Here is a 19,323-nt window from a genome sequence, read left to right as displayed (position 1 = left end):
AAAGTTTGTGACTCATACACGAGTGAGGGTGACATTTTCATGTGATGAGAAGAGGACCAAGAGAGGAATGCATCAAAAGGGGAGGTCGGAGGCCACTTTAGGATAGAAGGTTGAGGTGGCTGCCCTTTCCTAAAGAGTGATGCTGAGCGCCGAAGAATGGATGCTTTTGAACTGTGGTGTTGGAGAAGACTCTTGAGAGTCCCTTGGACTACAGGGAGATCCAACCGGTCAATCCTAAAGGAGATCAGTCCTGGGTGTTCATTGGAAGGACTGATGTTGAAGCTGAAACTCCAATACTTTGGCCACCTGATGCGAAGAGCTGACTCATTTGAGAAGACACTGATGCTGGGAAAGATTGAGGGCAGGAGGAAAAGGGGACGACAGAGGATGAGATGGTTGGATGGCATCACGGACTCCATGGACATGGGTTTGGGTGGACTCCGGGAGTTGGTGATGGACAGGGAGGCCTGGCGTGCTGCGGTTCATGGGGTCACAAAGAGTCAGACACGACTGAGCGACTGAACCTATGCGGAGCAGGCTGTGGGTGTTGGGTGCCTGGAGTGAGGGAGAGGAGTCAGCTGAGGTGGAAACTTGGGCGTTATCAGCATGTGGTGGGGTAATGCATGAAGCCTTAGGACTAGGTGAAATAAGGCTTGATGAGGGATGAGAGTAGATAAGAGAAAAAGCCCAAGGATTGATTCCCCAAGAGTTTCTGACTTTGAGGAGATAAGGAGAATCCAGCCAGAGAAGCTGAGGTAATCCAGGGAGCACACCAGACGAGCTCAGGATCCTGAAAGCTGTGAGGAGCTGCTTCAGGGGCGAGTCCTAAGCTCTGTCAGGTGGAGCTGCTGATTTAAGTAAGATGAAGACTGAGCCCTGGTCATGTGTCTTAGCAGTGTGACGGGGTCTCTAGTGACCCTCCAGCGTAGGGATGAAGTCTGCTAAGGCAGGGGCTCAAGAGGTGAGGAGAAGAGCGGAAATGGAGGAAGTGCGTGTGGACAGTGAATGGGAGGGTAGTCAGTTGTGATGAGGGGGAGATGGGTGGGAAGCAGAGATAGCAGCTCTGTCTTTGTGTGGCCCGAGGGGGTAGGATCTGGTGGATAAAAAGAGGAATTTGTCTTATGTCTGAGGAAGACTCATTCGGTCTCAGTAATGGACGAGAAAGCAGAATATATGGGCACAGAAACAGGATGGTAAGTCAATGCGGTGATGAAAACTCAAGGAATGTTTGATTATTTTAAAAAGTGAGAAGAATTGAATTTTTACAGATATTTTGGTAGATACGGTTTTCAAAGCATATTGTAAAGTAGGGTTGGAAGTAGTTGCAGTCAATTAGAATATCTGAACATTCTTATTGCATTATTTTTACTGATGTAGCAGTTCAGAAAGAATAATATAAAAATAAAACTGAATTAATAAAATGAAAAAGTCCAGTGAAAAACTCCAATCCTGTTCATTATCCCTCTGACTCTCTGTTAGTCATTTAAATGCAGTATTAACTGGCAGACAGAATTAACTCCACGTATCATCGTGTTTTAGTGAAGGGCAGGAAAACGTGGCGTGCTGCAGTTCATGGGGTTGAAAGGAGTCTGACACGACTTAGTGACTGAGCAACAGGAACAGCAGCAATCATCATGTTTGTCTTTCAGCACAGAGCACCCAGGCCAAAAAGAAGTTCTAGTTTGTGCTTCCCTGTAGTCTGCCCATTGAAGGATTTAAATCCAAGTTAAGACTTTATGAATAAGAAATAATAAACATTTTAATGTTCATGAAAGCAGTAGTAAGAAGGTTTTCATAAAGCCTTTACGTACATATCTTTTTAACTTTCATTCATTTCTTATGCCATTAAAAAACAGATCAGGACAGCACAGGATTATCCAGCTAGGTGTTTTTGCAGGTCTGGTGACTAATATACACCACCACGTGCCCAACAGCCCTGACGAGGCAGAGCTGCGTAGCGCAGTGACTGTGAATTTGGGCGTGGTTGCACAGGCTCTAATCCTCCATACTCGTTTCTCACTTGTCTCTATTTGGCTAACTTGCCCAAACTTCCGAACCTCACTTTCGGAACAGGGATGGTAGCTGCCTCCCAGAGCTGTAAAAATGAACTGAGATAACACGTGGGAGTGATTTAGTGTGACGTCTGTGCGTAGTGAAGGTCTGGGAAACGTTGTGATTCTGTGGTTGCCTTTGACAGGCTGAGCTCCATCCCAGCTGTGAGAAGAAAAGTCATTGTGTCGTCAGTCCCTGTTTTGTGTGATACATGTGTCGTGCATGCACACACACAACCCTAGTTAGTACAATTAAACAAACACACCCTGGGACTTCCCTGGTGGTCCAGTGGGTAAGACTCCATATTCTCAATGCAGGGGGCCCAGGATCGAATCCTGGTCAGGGAGCCAGACCCCACATGCCACAGCTGTGACCTGGTGCAGCCAAAAAAAAAAACCCCAACAAATTCTTAGTCTTATGAATTGCCTGAGAACTTCATTGAGTATCCTGGATTATGTTGGCTCATTTATGGGAGGGTGATAGAAATGACAGTGAAGCAACACCGTCTCCCCTTCCTTTTTAATTTTTGTGTTTCTCTGAGTTTATTCCTCCTGATTCGTTTTGTTTGTTTAATGAGTTCCTGTCTCAGGAGAACGGTGGCCTGAATTGGATTGGACTTGCAGCCATCTCTTAAAACAACTCTGCTGTTCATAAGTGAAAATATTCAACTCCTGTTTTGGGACATTTTTGTTGTCGTTGTTCAGTTGCTAAGTTGTGTCTGACTCTTTGTGACCCTATGGACTGCAGCACGTAAGGCCTCCCTGTCCATCACCAACTCCTGGTACTTGCTCAAACTCATGTCCATCGAGTCGATGATGCCATCCAAGCATCCCACCCTCTGTTGCTCCCTTCTTCTCTTGTCATCTGTCTTTTCCAGCTTCAGGGACTTTTCCAATGAGTTGGCTCTTTGCCTCAGGTGGCCAAAGTGTTAGAGCTTCAGCATCAATCCTTCCAATGAGTATTCAGGGTTGATTTCCCAGAGGGTTCAAATGCCAGAGATGTCACAGATGTGTTTAAAGGCCTGAAGGATGTTCAGACTTCTTATCATCTTGATGAATGATATTGTACAGTCTAGACTGTGGATTTGCTCACACAGAAACTTTTACTTCCTGACAAATCTGAGTCACATGGAACAAGGGCCTGCAATTTAAGCTGCAGAATGTTTTACTTTGAGCAGAGTGGGGCCATTTTACGTAGGTAGGGTGACCCTCAGAGAAGGCAATGGCACCCCACTCCAGTACTCTTGCCTGGAAAATCCCATGGATGGAGGAGCCTGGAAGGCTGCAGTCCATGGGGTCGCTGAGGGTCGGACACAACTGAGCGACTTAACTTTCACTTTTCACTCTCATGCACTGGAGAAGGAGATGGCAACCCACTCCAGTGTTCTTGCCTGGAGAATCCCAGGGATGGGGGAGCCTGATGGGCTGCCGTCTATGGGGTTGCACAGAGTCGGACAGGACTGAAGTGACTTAGCAGCAGCAGCAGCAGCAGGATGACCCTAGAGAAAAGGCATTTCTTTAACTTGAAGACCAACGTGGCTTCTTGAAATATGATTGTCCTTTTCATTAGCCATTTATTAGGAGGCTAACATTTCCTGTTGGTGGAGAAAGTGAAAAAGTCTTCAGTCTTTCACAGACTCCACTTCTGAAAGACCGACAAACTTCCCAGAAGTAGCTTTTAAGTCTAGCACTAATTATCCAGTGGTCAGGATGTAATCATTGGACAATAAATAAAATCTTACTATTAGTCTCAGGGTATGTAAAATTTAAATCACCTGGCATAATGAATATCTTGTTGTTCTATTCTGATATTCTAACATCTGTAAAAGAGAATTTGAGCTTCTGAAATAAACTGGGATTTTAATCTCTGAAGAATATAGAACTTTCTTTAGAATGATCTAAATTGTGACCAACTTATCTTAATGTAGGTTGTCTACATGTATTATTTAAGTGATGTCTAAATTAAAATCAGTTTTGTGATAGTAATTTATGTAGAAGTTCATTTCTTAAATGTAATTACAATTCTTTTCAGAAAATCTATAAGAACGTTACATAACCAGTTCTCATAATTCAGATTATGTTTATTTGGAGAAATTTGCCTGATTGTACTGGTTTTCAAATAACCTTATAAGATATCTTAAATATTTAAGATATTAAATATAACCATATGATAACCTTATTAATAAAACATTTGCCTTTATGTTTTTACTCTCTTGTTTGTTAGCTAGTTAATCTTAGCTATACCGGTTAAGCTAAAGTTAACCTTGGTGTTCTGAGGCTACTTCTAAGAATCAAGGGGTAATGGACTTAGCTTTAGACACCAGTGGGTGCATTGGGCTTTCTGAGGTTGTATTTGGAAGTATTGTATAACCTTTGTAAAAACCATCACTCATTAGGACCATGGCTGTGATCGACTGGACCTAGCACTACTAAGATCAGGAGAAGTATCATAGCTGGCCTACTTGCTCCTTTTTTATGTCTTAGACTAAAAAACATTAGACCTCTGTATTTTCTTATCAATATATAAGCCTAAAACAGTAGCTGGCACTTGGTAGGTACTCAATAAGTACGCACTGAAAAAATAAATGAGTGAGTACCAAAGTTACTTCTTCATTGAGATAGTCAACTTTTAGATCTTGAGATGTTTTCTTATTTTACTTCTTTGTCAAGAGTTTGTATTTAATGGTGGGTATTTTCTTCCCATTGTTAATGAATGTTTATTGCTGATAAAACCAAGATATTCACGATAAATTTTTAATACAAATGTTTAGTGAATTCATAATACAGGATTAGAGCAATTAAATAATTCCCATGCTTTATAAATAGCTGAACAGGATTAACAGAGAAATGTTTTCTAGGAAGGCTTTTAAAAGATAATTTAGTGACAGAAGGGAAACCTGCTGAAATGTTTTTGAGACATTTGCTGTACAGATAAGTTCTTATGGAACTGAAATGAAATGCTCAATGAAGGATTGTGCTCGATACATACAGAGCACACCAGCCACGGCCAGCAGTTCCCTGGTGCCCAGGTTTCTCAGTGTCTGGACACCAGGGAAGCTAATCGCCTTGAGGATACACTGATATACACGAGAGAAGTTGCCAGTTTAAAGCTTGTGTGCCAGAGGTGCACATAATATTCTTTTGATCAACTGGGCTGGAGCCTGGCCAGATGAAAGAGTAGTCTTTTTAAAAGGCAAATTTGATATATCTATGCAGCTCCTTTACCCCCAGCTAGAATTTAAGATCCTGGAGGGCAGGGATATTTGCCAGTTTGGTTTACTGCTCTGTTCCAAGCGATTGTTTTACTGTTGGAAAGGCTTTCATGAAGCCAGACCACGTCTTTTTTTGTTTGCTTGTTTTTGGCCTGTCATTATGCCCTTAGCACTTAGCAGTATGTGGTATATAGTAGGTGGTCAAATAAGTAATAATTTACAGAGTGAATGACTGTGGGAGATGGTCTTTAAGGCTTCTTCTTACCCTGTTTAATGCTTCTTCCTTTTGGACATCTTACACCCACTCTTTCAGCTCAATTCTAAATTAACTTCCGCTAGTGCTCAGTTTCGGATACCCTCGCTACTTAAAACAAGGCATTGTCATATATCACAGTTACAGAACGTTAGGAGGGTAATCTTTGAAGGTGATGGTGACATGGCAGGCCGTGGCCCATGTGTGGTGGTTTGGGTCTACGCGTTCTGCTTGGCGTGCATGGTCGCTATTGGGATCATCATTGGAGTTGCAGAAAAAAAAAAGAATATGGATATGAATGCATTTGTCACCCTAGCCTCCAGTGTATTTGCTCGCTAAGGAGTCTCTTGGTGATAACACTTTTTACTTTTCAACAAAGCCTAAATGAAAAGTTAGGAAAGTACCTCTCAACGGCTACAGATTACTGTCTGTAGGTTTTTTCTGTTGATTACTGAACTGCTTACTTATAAAAAGCTGCCATCAGGTGAGTACTAAAAATGAGATAATTTTCAGTTGATGATAGTATACTATAGAGCATTCCCTCTCTTCCTGAATAACTTAAAGAATTTCAAGAGTTTTAAATTTGCTTAGCCAACCCCAGTGCTGCTTATCATTTTTTTCCCTTTGTATTTTTGTGTATATGTAGTCAGCTTTTAATGTGCTTATGGTTTCTAGTACAGTAGCACTTGTTTAAGTGCTCTTCCTATGCAGGCATTCTTAATATGTAAGAGTGTTGATTGCATTGGTGTTCTAAATGATTTTCTGGGGCCAAATAGTAGTATGTCTAAAAGAAAAAAAATTTTTTTTTCATGGAATGAATAAGTTAAACTTCATTGATGAGAGATAATTTATGTCATAAATAATGAGGATTCCAGAAATAATTAAATAAAGTTTTATTTTAAAAGAGGTTTTGCTCTAGTGAAAACTTTGCCCTTGATGGGCTTCCCTAGTGGCTCAGTTGGTAAAGACTCTGCCTGCAGTGCCTGAGACCAGGGTTCGATCCCCAGGTCAGGAAGATCCCCTGGAGAAGGAAATGGAAACCCACTGTAGTACTCTTCTGGGGAATTCCATGGACAGAGGAGTGGGATAGGCTGTAGTCCATGGAATCACAAAGAGTAAAGAGTCAGACACGACTGTGCAGCTGACTTTTACTTTTTTACTTTGCCCTTGATATAAAATAATATTTAATTTAATAGAAGGGGGATTGAGTGTCTAGCACCCCTCCAGATACAAGTTACAGCATTGATACAGAGTAAGATAAGTTCAGATCAGAATCTGGGCCAGACTGGCTTGGTTCAAAGGCAGTGGGTGTGTTTGATAACGGTGTTCAAAGTAGCTCTTCTGGAGTCATACTGCCCCAGTTTGAATTGGTAATTTGCCTACGTGTTCTAGGTTGGAAATCATTTTCCCTCAGAATTTTAATAGCATTGCTTTATTAATTTCCTGCTTTCAGTGCTGCTGAAGCCATTTTGATTCATAATCCTTTGGGTATGACTCAGGTTTTTTCCTCCTTTCTCCTCTCATCTCTCTGGAAATGTTCAACATCTCTTTATTTCTAGTGTTCTGAAATTTGACTGTTTTTTTTTTTTTTTTTTAATTTTTTTGAATCTGTTTTCAGTTACTATGTTGAGGATTTAATGGGCATTTTGGTTAGACTCTGGAAAATCAGGCCTTTCAGCTCTGGTGAGTTTTCTTTGGATATTTCAAAGCTTTCTCCCCTCTTTAGTTTGAAGGATGCAGGATATCTGCTTTTCCTAGTATTTTGATGTTGAAATCTTTGTCTCATTTTTTGTTTTTTCCTTTTATTTTTCTTTTTTGCCCCCACTTTCTCTTTCTCTCCCCCACCTTGGATTTCTGAAGAAAAAAAATTGCCTCAACTTTATTTTTTTACCTCCTAATAAGCATTTTGTTTCTGCTATTATGTTCTTAAAGAAAAATTATCTTGACACTTGTTAAGATGACAAATACAGCTTTATTTAGGACCATAAGAGTGTGTTAGATTGCTTGTGCTGGCGTAATAAAATACCACAGACTGGGCTGCTTAGACAGCAAACATTTATTTTCTCACACTTAGGGGGCCAGAAGTCTGAGGTCAGGTGCCAGCATGGTTGGAGTCTGGTGAGGACTCTCTCTGGGTTTCAGATAGCTACGTTTCTGCTGGACGCTCACATGGCCTTTCCCTACATATGTACACTGAGGTGGAGAGTTGGCTCTCTTGCCTTTTTTTGTAAGGCTGCCAATCCTTTTGGGGCTTCCCTGACGACTCAGATGGTAAAGAATCTGCCTACAGTGCAGAGACCTGGGTTCAATCCTGGGGTTGGGAAGATCCCCTGGAGAAGGAAATGGCAACCCACTCCATTATTCTTGCCTGGAGAATTCCAGGGACAGAGGAGCCTGGCAGCTGCAGTCCATGGGGTCTCAAAAAGTTGGGACACGACTGAGCGACTAACACTCTGCACTCCACCGGTCCTTTTGGATTTGGATCCTACCTTTATGATGCCATGTAACCAGGATTACCTCCTGAAGGCCTGGTCTCCAAACAGTCACAGGGGGATTATGGCTGCAACATGAATATTCAGAAGAATACAATCCAGTCCACAGAAGACACATACATTCAGTCTGTAATAGGAGGTTTACAGTAGGGAGAGAGGCTGGCTTCCACTTTGAAGACAGCTGGGGACTTGGAGCCAGTGAGCAGGGGTCAGGGGAGGCAAAAAACTAAGTGGAAACTGCACGGGTAGGGGATTTCTGCTAAACTGAACTAAAGGAGCTCTTGTTGAAGGCAAGTTAAGCATTTATATATCAGAGGGATGAGGAACTTGATAAGATATCAAGGATGAGGGAATTTCCCTAAACAGGCTTAGCAGCATTCTTGCTAAACTGGCCTATGTAGGCCTAACAAGGACACCGGATAGACTCGAAGGCCCAGCTGAGGCCTCAGCAGGAAGAGGGCTCAGAGGCCCAGTGAAGTTTGGTCAAGAAGAGAAGTTTTGGTCTGCACACCCTTCATTGTTCCTGGTGTTTCTCTTTCCAGAGACCCTCTGTCGGCTTCCCGAGTGGCTAAGACAGTAAAGAATCTGACTGTAATGTGGGAGACTGGGTTCAATCCCTGGGTCAGGAAGAGCCCCTGGAGGAGGGCATGGCAACCCCCTCCATTACTCTTGCCTGGAGAGTTCCCTGGACAGAGGAGCCTGGCAGGCTGCAGTCCATGGGGTCACAAAGAGTCAGGCACGCCTGAGTGACTAACACTTTTCTGTCTCCTTCAGATAAGAACCTCCAGGTTTCCGTTGGGGCGATGATGGGAGACAGCAGGGCTTTGCCCAGTGTCTGGAGCGTGTGGCCAGCGTTAGGAAGTCTCTCTCAGAGAGCTTCTGTGTGGTCTCCCTTATGTTAGACCTCTATTCACCCTTGCTCCTAGAAGACTGTAGTTTTAAGTCTTTTGAGTGACAGTGGTATAATTTGAGCTGTCTTTCATCTTTCTTCCTCCCAATCTGGGGTTTGGCTCTCGGGTGTGCTGAGTCAGCTGTCCTCCAGCCACTCACTTCCCAGCTTCCGGAATGTTGTCGTTGTCGTCTCCTGGGTTCTCCCGGCCTTGTGGACTGATACCTTTTTAAAGAATCTTTTTGCAGTAGATTTAGGGGTTTGATGAAGGAACAACAGTAGATGTATGCATTTGAGTCTCCTTCAAGTCTGTTGTCTTAACTGGGAAGCTGCAGCAAATGGTTCAAAATGGGAAAACAATTTGAATAGTTCCAGGAAATTTGCTGTTCTTTTTTGAACTGTGCGGGTTTTCCTTTACTGTGATTTTTCCCCAGATATTTAATGATTCCTAAATGATCCCTCATGATTGTCCTGTAGTTTCCCTTTGTATGTAGAACTTAGCAAGACCAATTTTGAAATTTACTGGTGGCTTAAAAAAAGCCTGTGGGGAAATGTAAGGGAAGAAGACAGTGTTGATAGCAACAGTTGGGTGCCATTAGAATGGGGATCTCAACCTTATGTCACTTAATCCTCATAGCAATTCTGTAAGGTAAGTGATATTATCACTTATGGGTAAGGATGAAGATAATGATCAGAGAGATTAACTCACTTACTTAAGAGCTAGTCAGACAGTGGTGGAGCTTCATTTCAAACCTAGACTTTAAGACCTTTCAGTTCCTCCTAGGCTACCAAACTGTGTGAACAGTTCTTTCATTTTCTCAGTGAATGTTGAGTTGCCTGCTTCGTGCTGGGCCTTGGGGCCACAAGAGGACCGTGCCCTGATGCAGTATATCATGATCAGACTTAACTTTCAATAGAATGTCTGGTGATCTGTGAGTGTTGGCAAGAGTAGGAGTAGGCAACTAAGTTAATTACAGGAGTCCTGGTAAAAGGCATGTTGGTTTTAACCAGGTTGGCAGAGGAGCTACAGAGAAGTGGGTGGATTTCAGATACCTGTTGGAGGTAGAGCCTGTAGGATTAGGGGGTAATAAGGATTTGGAAGGAGCTGAAAAAACTGAGGATGACTCCAGGTTGATCTGAACGTTGTTGGTGCCTTTACTGACATAAAGAATGTAGTGGAACAGAGTAATAACACCATACTAATAACAATGTTACATCTGTTAGATATCTCCATAAGGAGGTGTCCAGTATGCAGGCATATACCTGGGTATTCAGTGGTGTTACAGAATGGAGGAGTAAATTTGGGCATCACTTACACATAACTGTTGTTGTTTAGCGGCTAAGTCGTATCTGACTCTTTTGCGACCCTATGGACTGTAGCTCACCAGGCTCCTCCGTCCATGGGATTTCCCAGGCAAGAATACTGGAGTGGGTTGCCATTTTCTTCTCCAGGGGATTTTCCTGACAGGGATCACACTCATGTCTCCTGCATTGGCAGGCAGATTCTTTACCACTAAGGCACCAGGGAAGCCCATCACTTACATATAGATTCTATTTAAAGCCCTGGAACTGGATATGATTATTTAGGGAAGGTGTGTAGGTGTAGGTGTGGTCATCCAGATCTGAAGCAGTGTTGCTCATTCACTTCTATGGAGAATCCTCAGTTCATTTGTTAACTGTGAATTGCTCTTAAATATGATCACATTTGGAGAAGGAAATGGCAATCCACTCCAGTATTCTTGCCTGGAAAACCCCATGGACAGAGGAGCCTGGTGGGCTCCAGTCCATGGGGTCACAAGAGTCGGACATGACTTAGCGACTAAACCTCCACCACCATGATCACATTGACTGCTTTTTGGACAGCAGATCCCATCATGTAACCATGGCCTGGAAGATGTTAACCAGCAAGCACTTTGCCGACTTGCCAACAGTTAGCAGCTTTTCTATTGAACCATGTACCAGACCTCCTTATCCTTCATGAGGGACTAGGCCTGATGAAGAATCCACGGGGGACATCGCAGATTTGAGAATGCCACACGGAAGGAGAGTGTGGGCACAAACATCTTTAGGTGTCGATAAGTAAGGAGGTGCTAATGTAACAGTATGGGCAGGAGGTCAACACTGTGACCGTTGCTCTCTGTTTTGTCCTGCTCGCAGTGTAGTGAGTTCTTTGCAGTCACCGTCGAAGAGAAGGGTGGGGCGAGGATTACCTGTGCGGGGGTACTCGAGCCTTTCTGTGAAATGTGATTTACGTGTTAACTGAAAGAAAGATTGTTACTAAAAAACAACAAACTCCAAAGTGATTCATGTTACTTTGTTCCTTTGAAACAGGAGGTTGTGGTAGCTCCCTTTGAAAATGGAGGACGGAAGGCCCGTGTGGGCCCCGCACCCCACAGAGGGGTTTCAGATGGGCAACATCGTGGATATTGGCCCCGACAGCTTAACCATTGAGCCCCTGGGCCAAAAAGGCAAGGTAAGAAGTTTCTCAGAAGGATTTCAAAATCTCACTTCTTGGGTATCTCCCTTTTTAATGAAGTAGGTGGGTTTTTGTTTTTGTTTTGTTTTGTTTTAGCTCAGATAAAGGGAAGCAGTTTTCTGGGGAGTGAATCATAGTTTTCTACGTCATTTGATTGAATTAGAGGTACAGACCCCCGGGGGTGGGGGGGAGGGAAATGATATCACTTCCTAAAATCAGATAATAATTTAGTGAGCCTGTAAGTAACATATTCTTAAGAAATATCTACATAATAAAATATAAACAATAACATTTTTATTCCTGATGCCATATAACTAAAGTTATGAATATACATCTGTGATATATTCAGTCTGTTACTAAGTAAAAATATGAAAAATGAATGATATGAAATTTTGCTGTTTGCTTTAGCTTTTGAATAATTTTTAAAATCATTTTAAATTGAAATATAGTTGATTTACAATGTTAATTTCTGCTGTACAGCGAAATGATAAGTGATACATATATATACATTGTTTTTTTATATTCTTTCCCATTATGGTTTATCATAGGATATTGAACCTTGTTGTTTATCCATTCTGTAATTACTTTTTAAAAACTTTTTATTTAGTTAATTTACTGTGTGATTAGAATAAAAATATTTCTATTAAGGAAAGATACTGTACTTAAGTCTTAAACATAACCATCTATTATTGTTTTTTGTTGTAATGGCATTTTTAAACCCTAAAAGCATATTTCTGCTTTGTACACATGGTATCTGTCTCCTTTTAGGCTTAGACACAGACTAGACCGCATAACAAAATGAAGTCTGGGGGAAAGTGACCTGGAGTCTTCATTTTTCATGGAGACTGTAGGGCCTGTTTTGTGGGAGAGCTTCACTCTTCTTAGTTTAATAAGTATTCCTGTTAAGTAGGACTTCTAACTTAAATTTGTTGATATCATTTCTGTTTACTTTAGACTCTGCCAGTGTTCATGAATAATTTATATTCTACTGATACATGGTTAACTAATGCCATATGACTGCCATCCTTCTGGGAACCTTAGAAAAACAAGGTAGATCTCTCATGAGGTCTGTTCACAGAGAAAACTATTCTGTTACTGTAAACAACCCAGGAACCTAAATGCATAATATATAATGTGCCATGTTAGAGGAGGCCAATTAAAGATACCCTCAGGAAAGAAAAGACAGAGTGTTTCTAGTTTTTCCTTTTATTAACAAGTACCTATTTGTACTTAACAATGCAGTACATGTTCTAAAAAAGAAAGAATTTTAAAAATAAGCTCAATTATTTGTATATATTTGAAGTTGTAGGGGAGGAAAAATTTTCCTCAACCTTTTTGGATCTCTGGGCCTGAAAATTAAATTGACATAAGACAGATTCACAGTAGGAATGCATACAACTTCTATCACATTTTTACATGAACATGGCAGCCTTTGCAAGGGAATGAAGAACTAAAGAAGTAACCAGACCAGGAGGCTTTTATGTCTTTTAGACAAAGAAACAATAAATTTGAGAAGAATTGATAAGGCAGGGGCTTTTGGGCTAAGGGTGGTGAATTGTGGACAAGTGGCAGGGAGGGCTGGGGTTAGTTTGACAAGACAGGGTTTTTCTGCACAGATTTCCCTTGGCCTCCATTCCCTCCCCTGGTGATAAGCATGTCTCTTTCCCCCTGGTTAGAGGGAGGGACCTTTCAAGTGGGAGTTTTATCTCTTGCTTTCAGGAATAAAAAGGGTCAGAGTGCACTTGTTACAGCTGCTGTTTCTCAAGTGCTTTTAACTCAAGATTATCAGTATGCCAAAGTATCGTATTTGGGGGGAAGTGACAGAAATGTAGTGAGGCTTTCTTTGTCCTTCAAAGTCTTTTTTTTTTTTTTAAATTTTTAATATATTTTGTCAGCACAGTAAATCAAAACCATGAAATGAAAAGTAAATTTCCTAGTTACATTCTGTTATATTAATATGTATTCTGTTGTATCCACAAGTATTCAGTTCAAGGATGGAAGAAGCTTGCTTTATGGGTATATGCTTTTTTGTATTTTAAATATTTTATGTGCTTTCTGCTGTGCCTTATTAGTATCAATCAGGTACATGCATAGAATCAATTCAGACACTTAAAATTTAAATTGTGGAGTCATAAAAACCCTATGGATTATAGATTATTTATAACTAAAGTTGAAGTTTCTTTTCACCAGATTTTTTTGAAAGTGCACAAATTCTCAGTGATTTCTTTTAATTCCCCCTCTTCCTACTTCCTGGTTAGAGTCTTAATAAATTATGAAGTGTCATGACAACCATGTGGTTAAAAATATCTGTAAGAGAGGGAGCCTCTTGTGTGGATGATTTGTGGAATAATGATCATCAGCATTTGAAAATTAAGAAAGTACAGAAAGCAATGGACAAGTTAAACAGATCTGTTTTCTGATACAGCAGAAGCGTCGTAGAGGGGGTTAGCTCTCATGGGGAACATGTTTTAGATGATAGCAGTGCCTTTTAAAGTTTTTCAGTTGTGGCACATAGTAAGAAATAGATTTTAAATCGCATTAGGTAGGTGTATTATTCATGTGTGTGTATATGTGTACTGATAACAAATAGATACTACATGTCAACAACACACATGTGTATGTATTCAGATGAAACATCTTTTTCATGTGTAATGGATTCTGATATTTTCTGATATCTTTTATTCTGTTAAAAACGCCGTCTTGAACCTCTCAGTTGACTTCATGTTCCATATCTGCAGCTGGCTGGCCTTCAGACTAAAGCCCTGAACACGCGGCATTTAAGGGTCAACCTTTCCTTTTCCCAGTCGACATTGCTAGTCGTGTCTTTTGTCGGCCAGCAGTCTCCCTCTCACACTCTTGCCATACCCTTGGTCTTGTGTGTGTTTCTCTTCCTCTTGCAGCCTTCCCCCTCGGTCCTCAGGGATCCGGGTGGTGCTGTGTGTCTCTGCTCACAGTACTACTTTTGCCTGGAATGCTGCTCTCCAGAGCCCTGCGCTCAGCAAACACTAATCCATCTCTCAGGACTGACTGAAGTCACCTCCTTTCTGGAGTTTTCCCACAGATGCTCTGTCTCTTCCTCCTCCTCCCCTGCAGTCAACTTTACTGTTGATTACTCTTTGCTTTTAGGAGTGGTATACATTCTTAACCTCGGTAACACTTTATTGGAGACAGTGGTTTACATTTTCCCCTCCTACCCGACTGTAATCTTCTCAAGTACGGGGGCGGTTTCCTTTGTCCATGTCCTGGGGCTGGATGCCCTGTGTTTGCTGGGTGGTAGATGTTTACTGCAGTCTCTTGAGAGGAGAAGAAGCCTCCTTCCTCTAAGAGAAAACAACTGCCTTAATGAAACTAATTTCCTCTTTCTCCTGAGTAGTGATAAAGCAGGGAAGAAGGTAGAGGCTGGTGGTCATTTGGGGGATGAAACAAGATGGAGAGAAACTAGCTTTAAGGGCTCCCTGCAGCTCTTTCAGCCCCGGGCTTCCCCTTCTCACTGCAGGAACGCTTTGTCCTGCAGCCCTTTTTCTGACCTCTTAGAGGCTCCAAACATAACAGCCAACACCTGAGTCTGGGGAGGCCTTAGCCCGGTGGCTAAGGCTGTGAATGTGGCACGTGGCCCTGTGACATCGGGAGCTATTTCTGAATGTGTTTTTCCTGTAGAATCATTGTTATAAGTTGTGGATTGTTTTATAGCACCATTAATATACTTAACGTGCATTATAGATTAGTTCTCTACTTGTGATTTATCCTTTAAACCTTCCCTCACATATAACGTTAAGAACATGTGTGGTGGGTTCCGAATAATTAACTTCTGGATTCTTCAGGGCATACCAGTTTTCTCATTTGGATATGACTTTGAATGGTGGTAGTACAAGCAACCTGGATTTTAAGTTTACTCTGTAAACTGTAGCAGTAGCCTTGTCTTATACTCTTGCATATATATTCATATATAGAATTTATATATATTATTCTAAAATCACTGAGCAGCTTTTCCTTAGAGATTTATTTGATATGGATGGTTTGGAACTTCAACCATAAGAGTAATTGTAGTTGTTTGAGAAATAGAAATGTATAAGCAACTGTTAGAATGGCATGGAGAAAATTTAATTCTCTTTAGAGGTAATTTGAGATCATTCTTTCTCTCTTACAAGATACTATCTTAATTCTAGAGTTTCTGCCATAGCATTTATTTAAACCCAAACTTATTCATAGATATCTGTAATTTTATGTACCTAGTAGTTTTGGATACTGTTTATATTTTTGACACATTCCTATAGGAATTTAGGTCTAATGTGTTTTACTCAGACAATAGCATTAATTAAATTATAGTCTGTTGGTGTATTTGATTGATTGGCTGTTACTTTTTCCTTTTTTAAAACAATAAAATTGCTGTGTATATAAACACTAAAATTTTTATTTTTTGAAAAGTTATTGAAAAGCATGCGTGTGTAAGGTACTGTGTGCTATGCTAGTATTAACATACTTCTTGTTTTGTGCCACTCTTGGTGTTAGAGCACAGGATTTTTTTATTGATTTCTATTATTGATTTCGCATTCATAATAATAATGGATAATATATTTGACTAAAGTTATCCTGCTTTTGTGTTAAAGACTTGTTGAACAGTAGGATCTGATATTACATCTTAATGAAGAGCATATTATCGCTGTTATTGCAATATATGCAGACAATTAAGCTCCTTTGACTTCTTTTCCATTTATAAGCTTCTGGTTTAATAAGCTCTTGTTTTGTTTTTTTAGACATTTTTGGCACTCATAAACCAAGTGTTTCCTGCAGAAGAGGACAGTAAAAAAGATGTGGAAGATAACTGTAAGCATCCGTTTGAAAAGTAGTTCTCATCATAGAAAAGGAAACTGTTCCTTCCAAAAATGTATGAGTGATTATATTACAGGGTACTCTATCCTGGTTGAGAAGAAATGTAGCCTTTTGATGTGAAGGTTTCTGTGAATGGAGGAGCCCACAGTCATAGATGCATTGGTCTCTCACACATAGACTTTGGTGAACGAAGTCTCTTGAAAGTCTGTTATCTCAGTTGTGTAAATACAGGGAATGGGAATAATTTATTTGCTGTGAAGCCTGAACTAAAGATCTCTTGGGCCTTTTTTTTTTTGGAAGAGTTTTTTGAACCTCATCTGGAATCAGATTTTTTTTTTTGGTATATGTGGTTCAGTAATTTGGAATTTGAGTCAAAAACAGCCATGTAATGCCTCTGTTTTAAAGAAAAAACATTAAAAAAATACTGTTCAGTAAATACCAATTGAAAAAATGATTTCAGAACAGTATATTAAAGTGCAGCATTAGTTTGACTTATAACTGCCTTGGAATTTTTGGTGGAACAGCAGTAAGCAAAATGAAGCAGTAATCATGTTTCATTTTTTATGTGGCAAGATTTGAGAACCATGTCCAGTTGTCATGGGTTTCATTAAAAGTATCTGACTTTAAAAACCATTTAAAGAAGAGAGGTAAAGAAAGGAATGTGTTTTGTCCTTGCTGGTTTTCTCTGGAGTTCACATTTGAGCAAGCCTGCAGGATTCCCATCTGTGACGCAGAATACAAGAGTAACGGTGGGCGTCCAGAGCCCAGATTCTGACTATGCAGTTAGGAAGCTGGGTGCCTATGGGCAGTTTCTCTCTCTCCTTTGGGCTTCTCTATAGAATGGGAGTAATAATGATTCTGTTTCATACTTAGAGATTATACTTATAAAATGCTTAGCGCAGTGCCTGACCTCTAGTAGCCTCTCAGTAAATGGTATCTGCTGTTATTAGGTGTAAGAGACTGGGGGAAAAAAAGGTGGAGCTCCCCTCCATTCCAGAATTGCTAGAGAATTTGTCTGATGGGATAATATTTTTCCAATTAGCAGTCAGAACCACAGCAACAGAAAGGAATGAGATTCTGCTGCATCTAAAAAGAGAGAGAAAATTTTTTTTTGTTTTAACTTGCTGGGTATTCAGAATTGGTAGCAGTCCTTTTCATGGATCGAGACAGTGTTTTCTGGCGTTCTGTGGTAAGCACCACGAAGAAAGGAGAAAGTAGTCCTAGTGCTGGTGGGGTAGTGACGATGGGGAGGTGTTATTTGAGGGATCGTCTTTGAGCTGACCATAAAGGACAGCTAGATTTTTGACATAGAGATGCGGAGGCATGATATTTGAGTTTGATAAATGGTTTAGTCTGCCTGCAAGTCAGACCATATTAAAGAGAGTTATGGAAAATTGTATGAAAAGGTCAGTCGAGTGCCGGTTTACTAAGGGCCTTGAATACTGGACTTGAATATGGACTTGGGTAGTTGATGGAGACCCACTGATAATTTTTGAGGAAGAAAGAGATTTAGTCAGGGCTCTAGTATAGTTATAAGCTTCCCTAGTGGCTTAGTCATCTATGGGGTCGCACAGAGTCGAATACGACTGAAGCGACTTAGCAGCAGTAGCAGCAGCAGAGGCTCAGTCAATAAAGATTCCACCTGCAGTGCAGGAGATGCAGGAGACCCTGGTTTGAGCCCTGGGTTGCCAGGATCCCCTGGAGAAGGAAGTGACAACCCGTTCTAGTACTCTGGCCTGGAAAATTCCATGGACGGAGGAGCCTGGCAGGCTACAGTCCATGCAGTCGCAAAGAGCTGGACTCGACTTAGCGACTAAGCCACCAGTAGTGTGGTTAGATGAGAGCCGTGAGCAGTCAGGGTTAGAGAGGAGAGAGACTGGGGCAGTAGACAGGCGGGAGGCCCCCTGTGATTACAGAAGCGGCGATGAGACCTGCACTGGGCTTGGGGCTGTGGAATTGGAAAGAAAGGAGAGCCATTTCAGAGGCTCAGTGTGTTACTTGTGAGTGCCTACCCTGAGGTGGGTGCTGTGCTTCACTTTATTACATGTGTAAGGACTTGGAAGTGAGTTCAGAGCAAGGAAGGGAGAGGAGGGTCCTCGTATCCACTTGGCTTGCAGAACAGATGAATGGGGAGTGGTAGTGCTGACGATGGAAACGGAGTGAGTGGGGTAAGAGTGGGCTTGTCTGCCTGAGCGTGTGGTGGAAACGTGAAAATGGAGCTCAGCCAACTGTGGGCTGGGGCAGTAAATCAGGCTGGGAGAATCGAGTGTGTCAGAGTGGTAGTGGAACAGACGTCAGAAAAACAGGATTTCTACCCCGATGCTGCTGTTCTAGTTTAAGACACAATAATTTCTCCAGGATTCTTATTTTGTCATGTCAGTTGTGATGCACTGACTGAATGACCTGTTCCTTTCACATTCTAAAATTTCATCTTTTTTATTTTCTGTGAAATTTTGAGCATCAGATTGGATTAGTGTCATCCACTAATCTTTGTTGTGTCAAAAATGTGTGAAGTCAGCACTGTCCGTGACTTCCCTGGTGGTCCGCGGCCGAGTCCACATGCCAGTGCAGGAAGCCTGGTTCTACCCCTGGTCAGGAAACGAGATCCAGCAGGCCTCAACCAAGACCTGGTGCCGCCCTGTAAACAAACAGTAAATATTGTTAAAAATCAGCACTGTCTAGAGTAGTACTGTCTTTCCACTTGAATGGTGTCTGATTTTTTAGCCAACCTTCATTACTGCGTGTGTGTGCTTAGTCACTCAGTCGTGCCCGACTCTTTGCACCCCCATGCACTATAGCCTCCCAGGCTCCTCTGTCCATGGGAGTTCTCCAGGCAAGAATACTGGACTGGGTTTCTGCAGGTTCCTATCGACTCAGCCACCAGGAAAGCCCTTCTCCAGGGGATCTTCCCGACCCAGGGATCGAACCAGGGTCTCCTGCGTTACAGGTGGATTCTTTGCTAGCTGAGCAACCAGGGAAGCCCTCCTAACTGTGTATTCACCTGATACTCACTGGAGACACTCCTCTTGCTGAAAATTTGTTTAAAAATATCATTATAACATGTATGTAAGCTAGATATATTTTAAATCGGCTTTTGGAGTTTACAGGTACCAGGGAAAA

General features: G+C 41.5%; 1 protein-coding gene across 5 annotated transcripts in view; it reads left to right on the top strand.

Moving 5' to 3' along the window:
- The window catches only part of MYO6 (myosin VI), a 155,838-nt gene that overhangs the window by 47,910 nt on the left and 88,605 nt on the right, over positions 1 to 19,323 (top strand). For all 5 annotated transcript variants that reach the window (XM_025294855.3, XM_006061992.4, XM_025294859.3 and 2 more), the window contains exons 2-3: positions 11,229 to 11,370; positions 16,128 to 16,197. In XM_025294855.3, the coding sequence (XP_025150640.3) occupies positions 11,254 to 11,370; positions 16,128 to 16,197 (187 nt within the window). In that variant the 5' untranslated portion in view covers positions 11,229 to 11,253. The remainder of the gene's footprint in view (positions 1 to 11,228; positions 11,371 to 16,127; positions 16,198 to 19,323) is intronic.

The sequence above is a fragment of the Bubalus bubalis genome, chromosome 10, assembly GCF_019923935.1.
Source record: "Bubalus bubalis isolate 160015118507 breed Murrah chromosome 10, NDDB_SH_1, whole genome shotgun sequence".
Taxonomy (NCBI): domain Eukaryota; kingdom Metazoa; phylum Chordata; class Mammalia; order Artiodactyla; family Bovidae; genus Bubalus; species Bubalus bubalis.
Note: the sequence above shows the minus strand (reverse complement) of the source record. Positions and strands in the feature narration are given on the sequence as shown.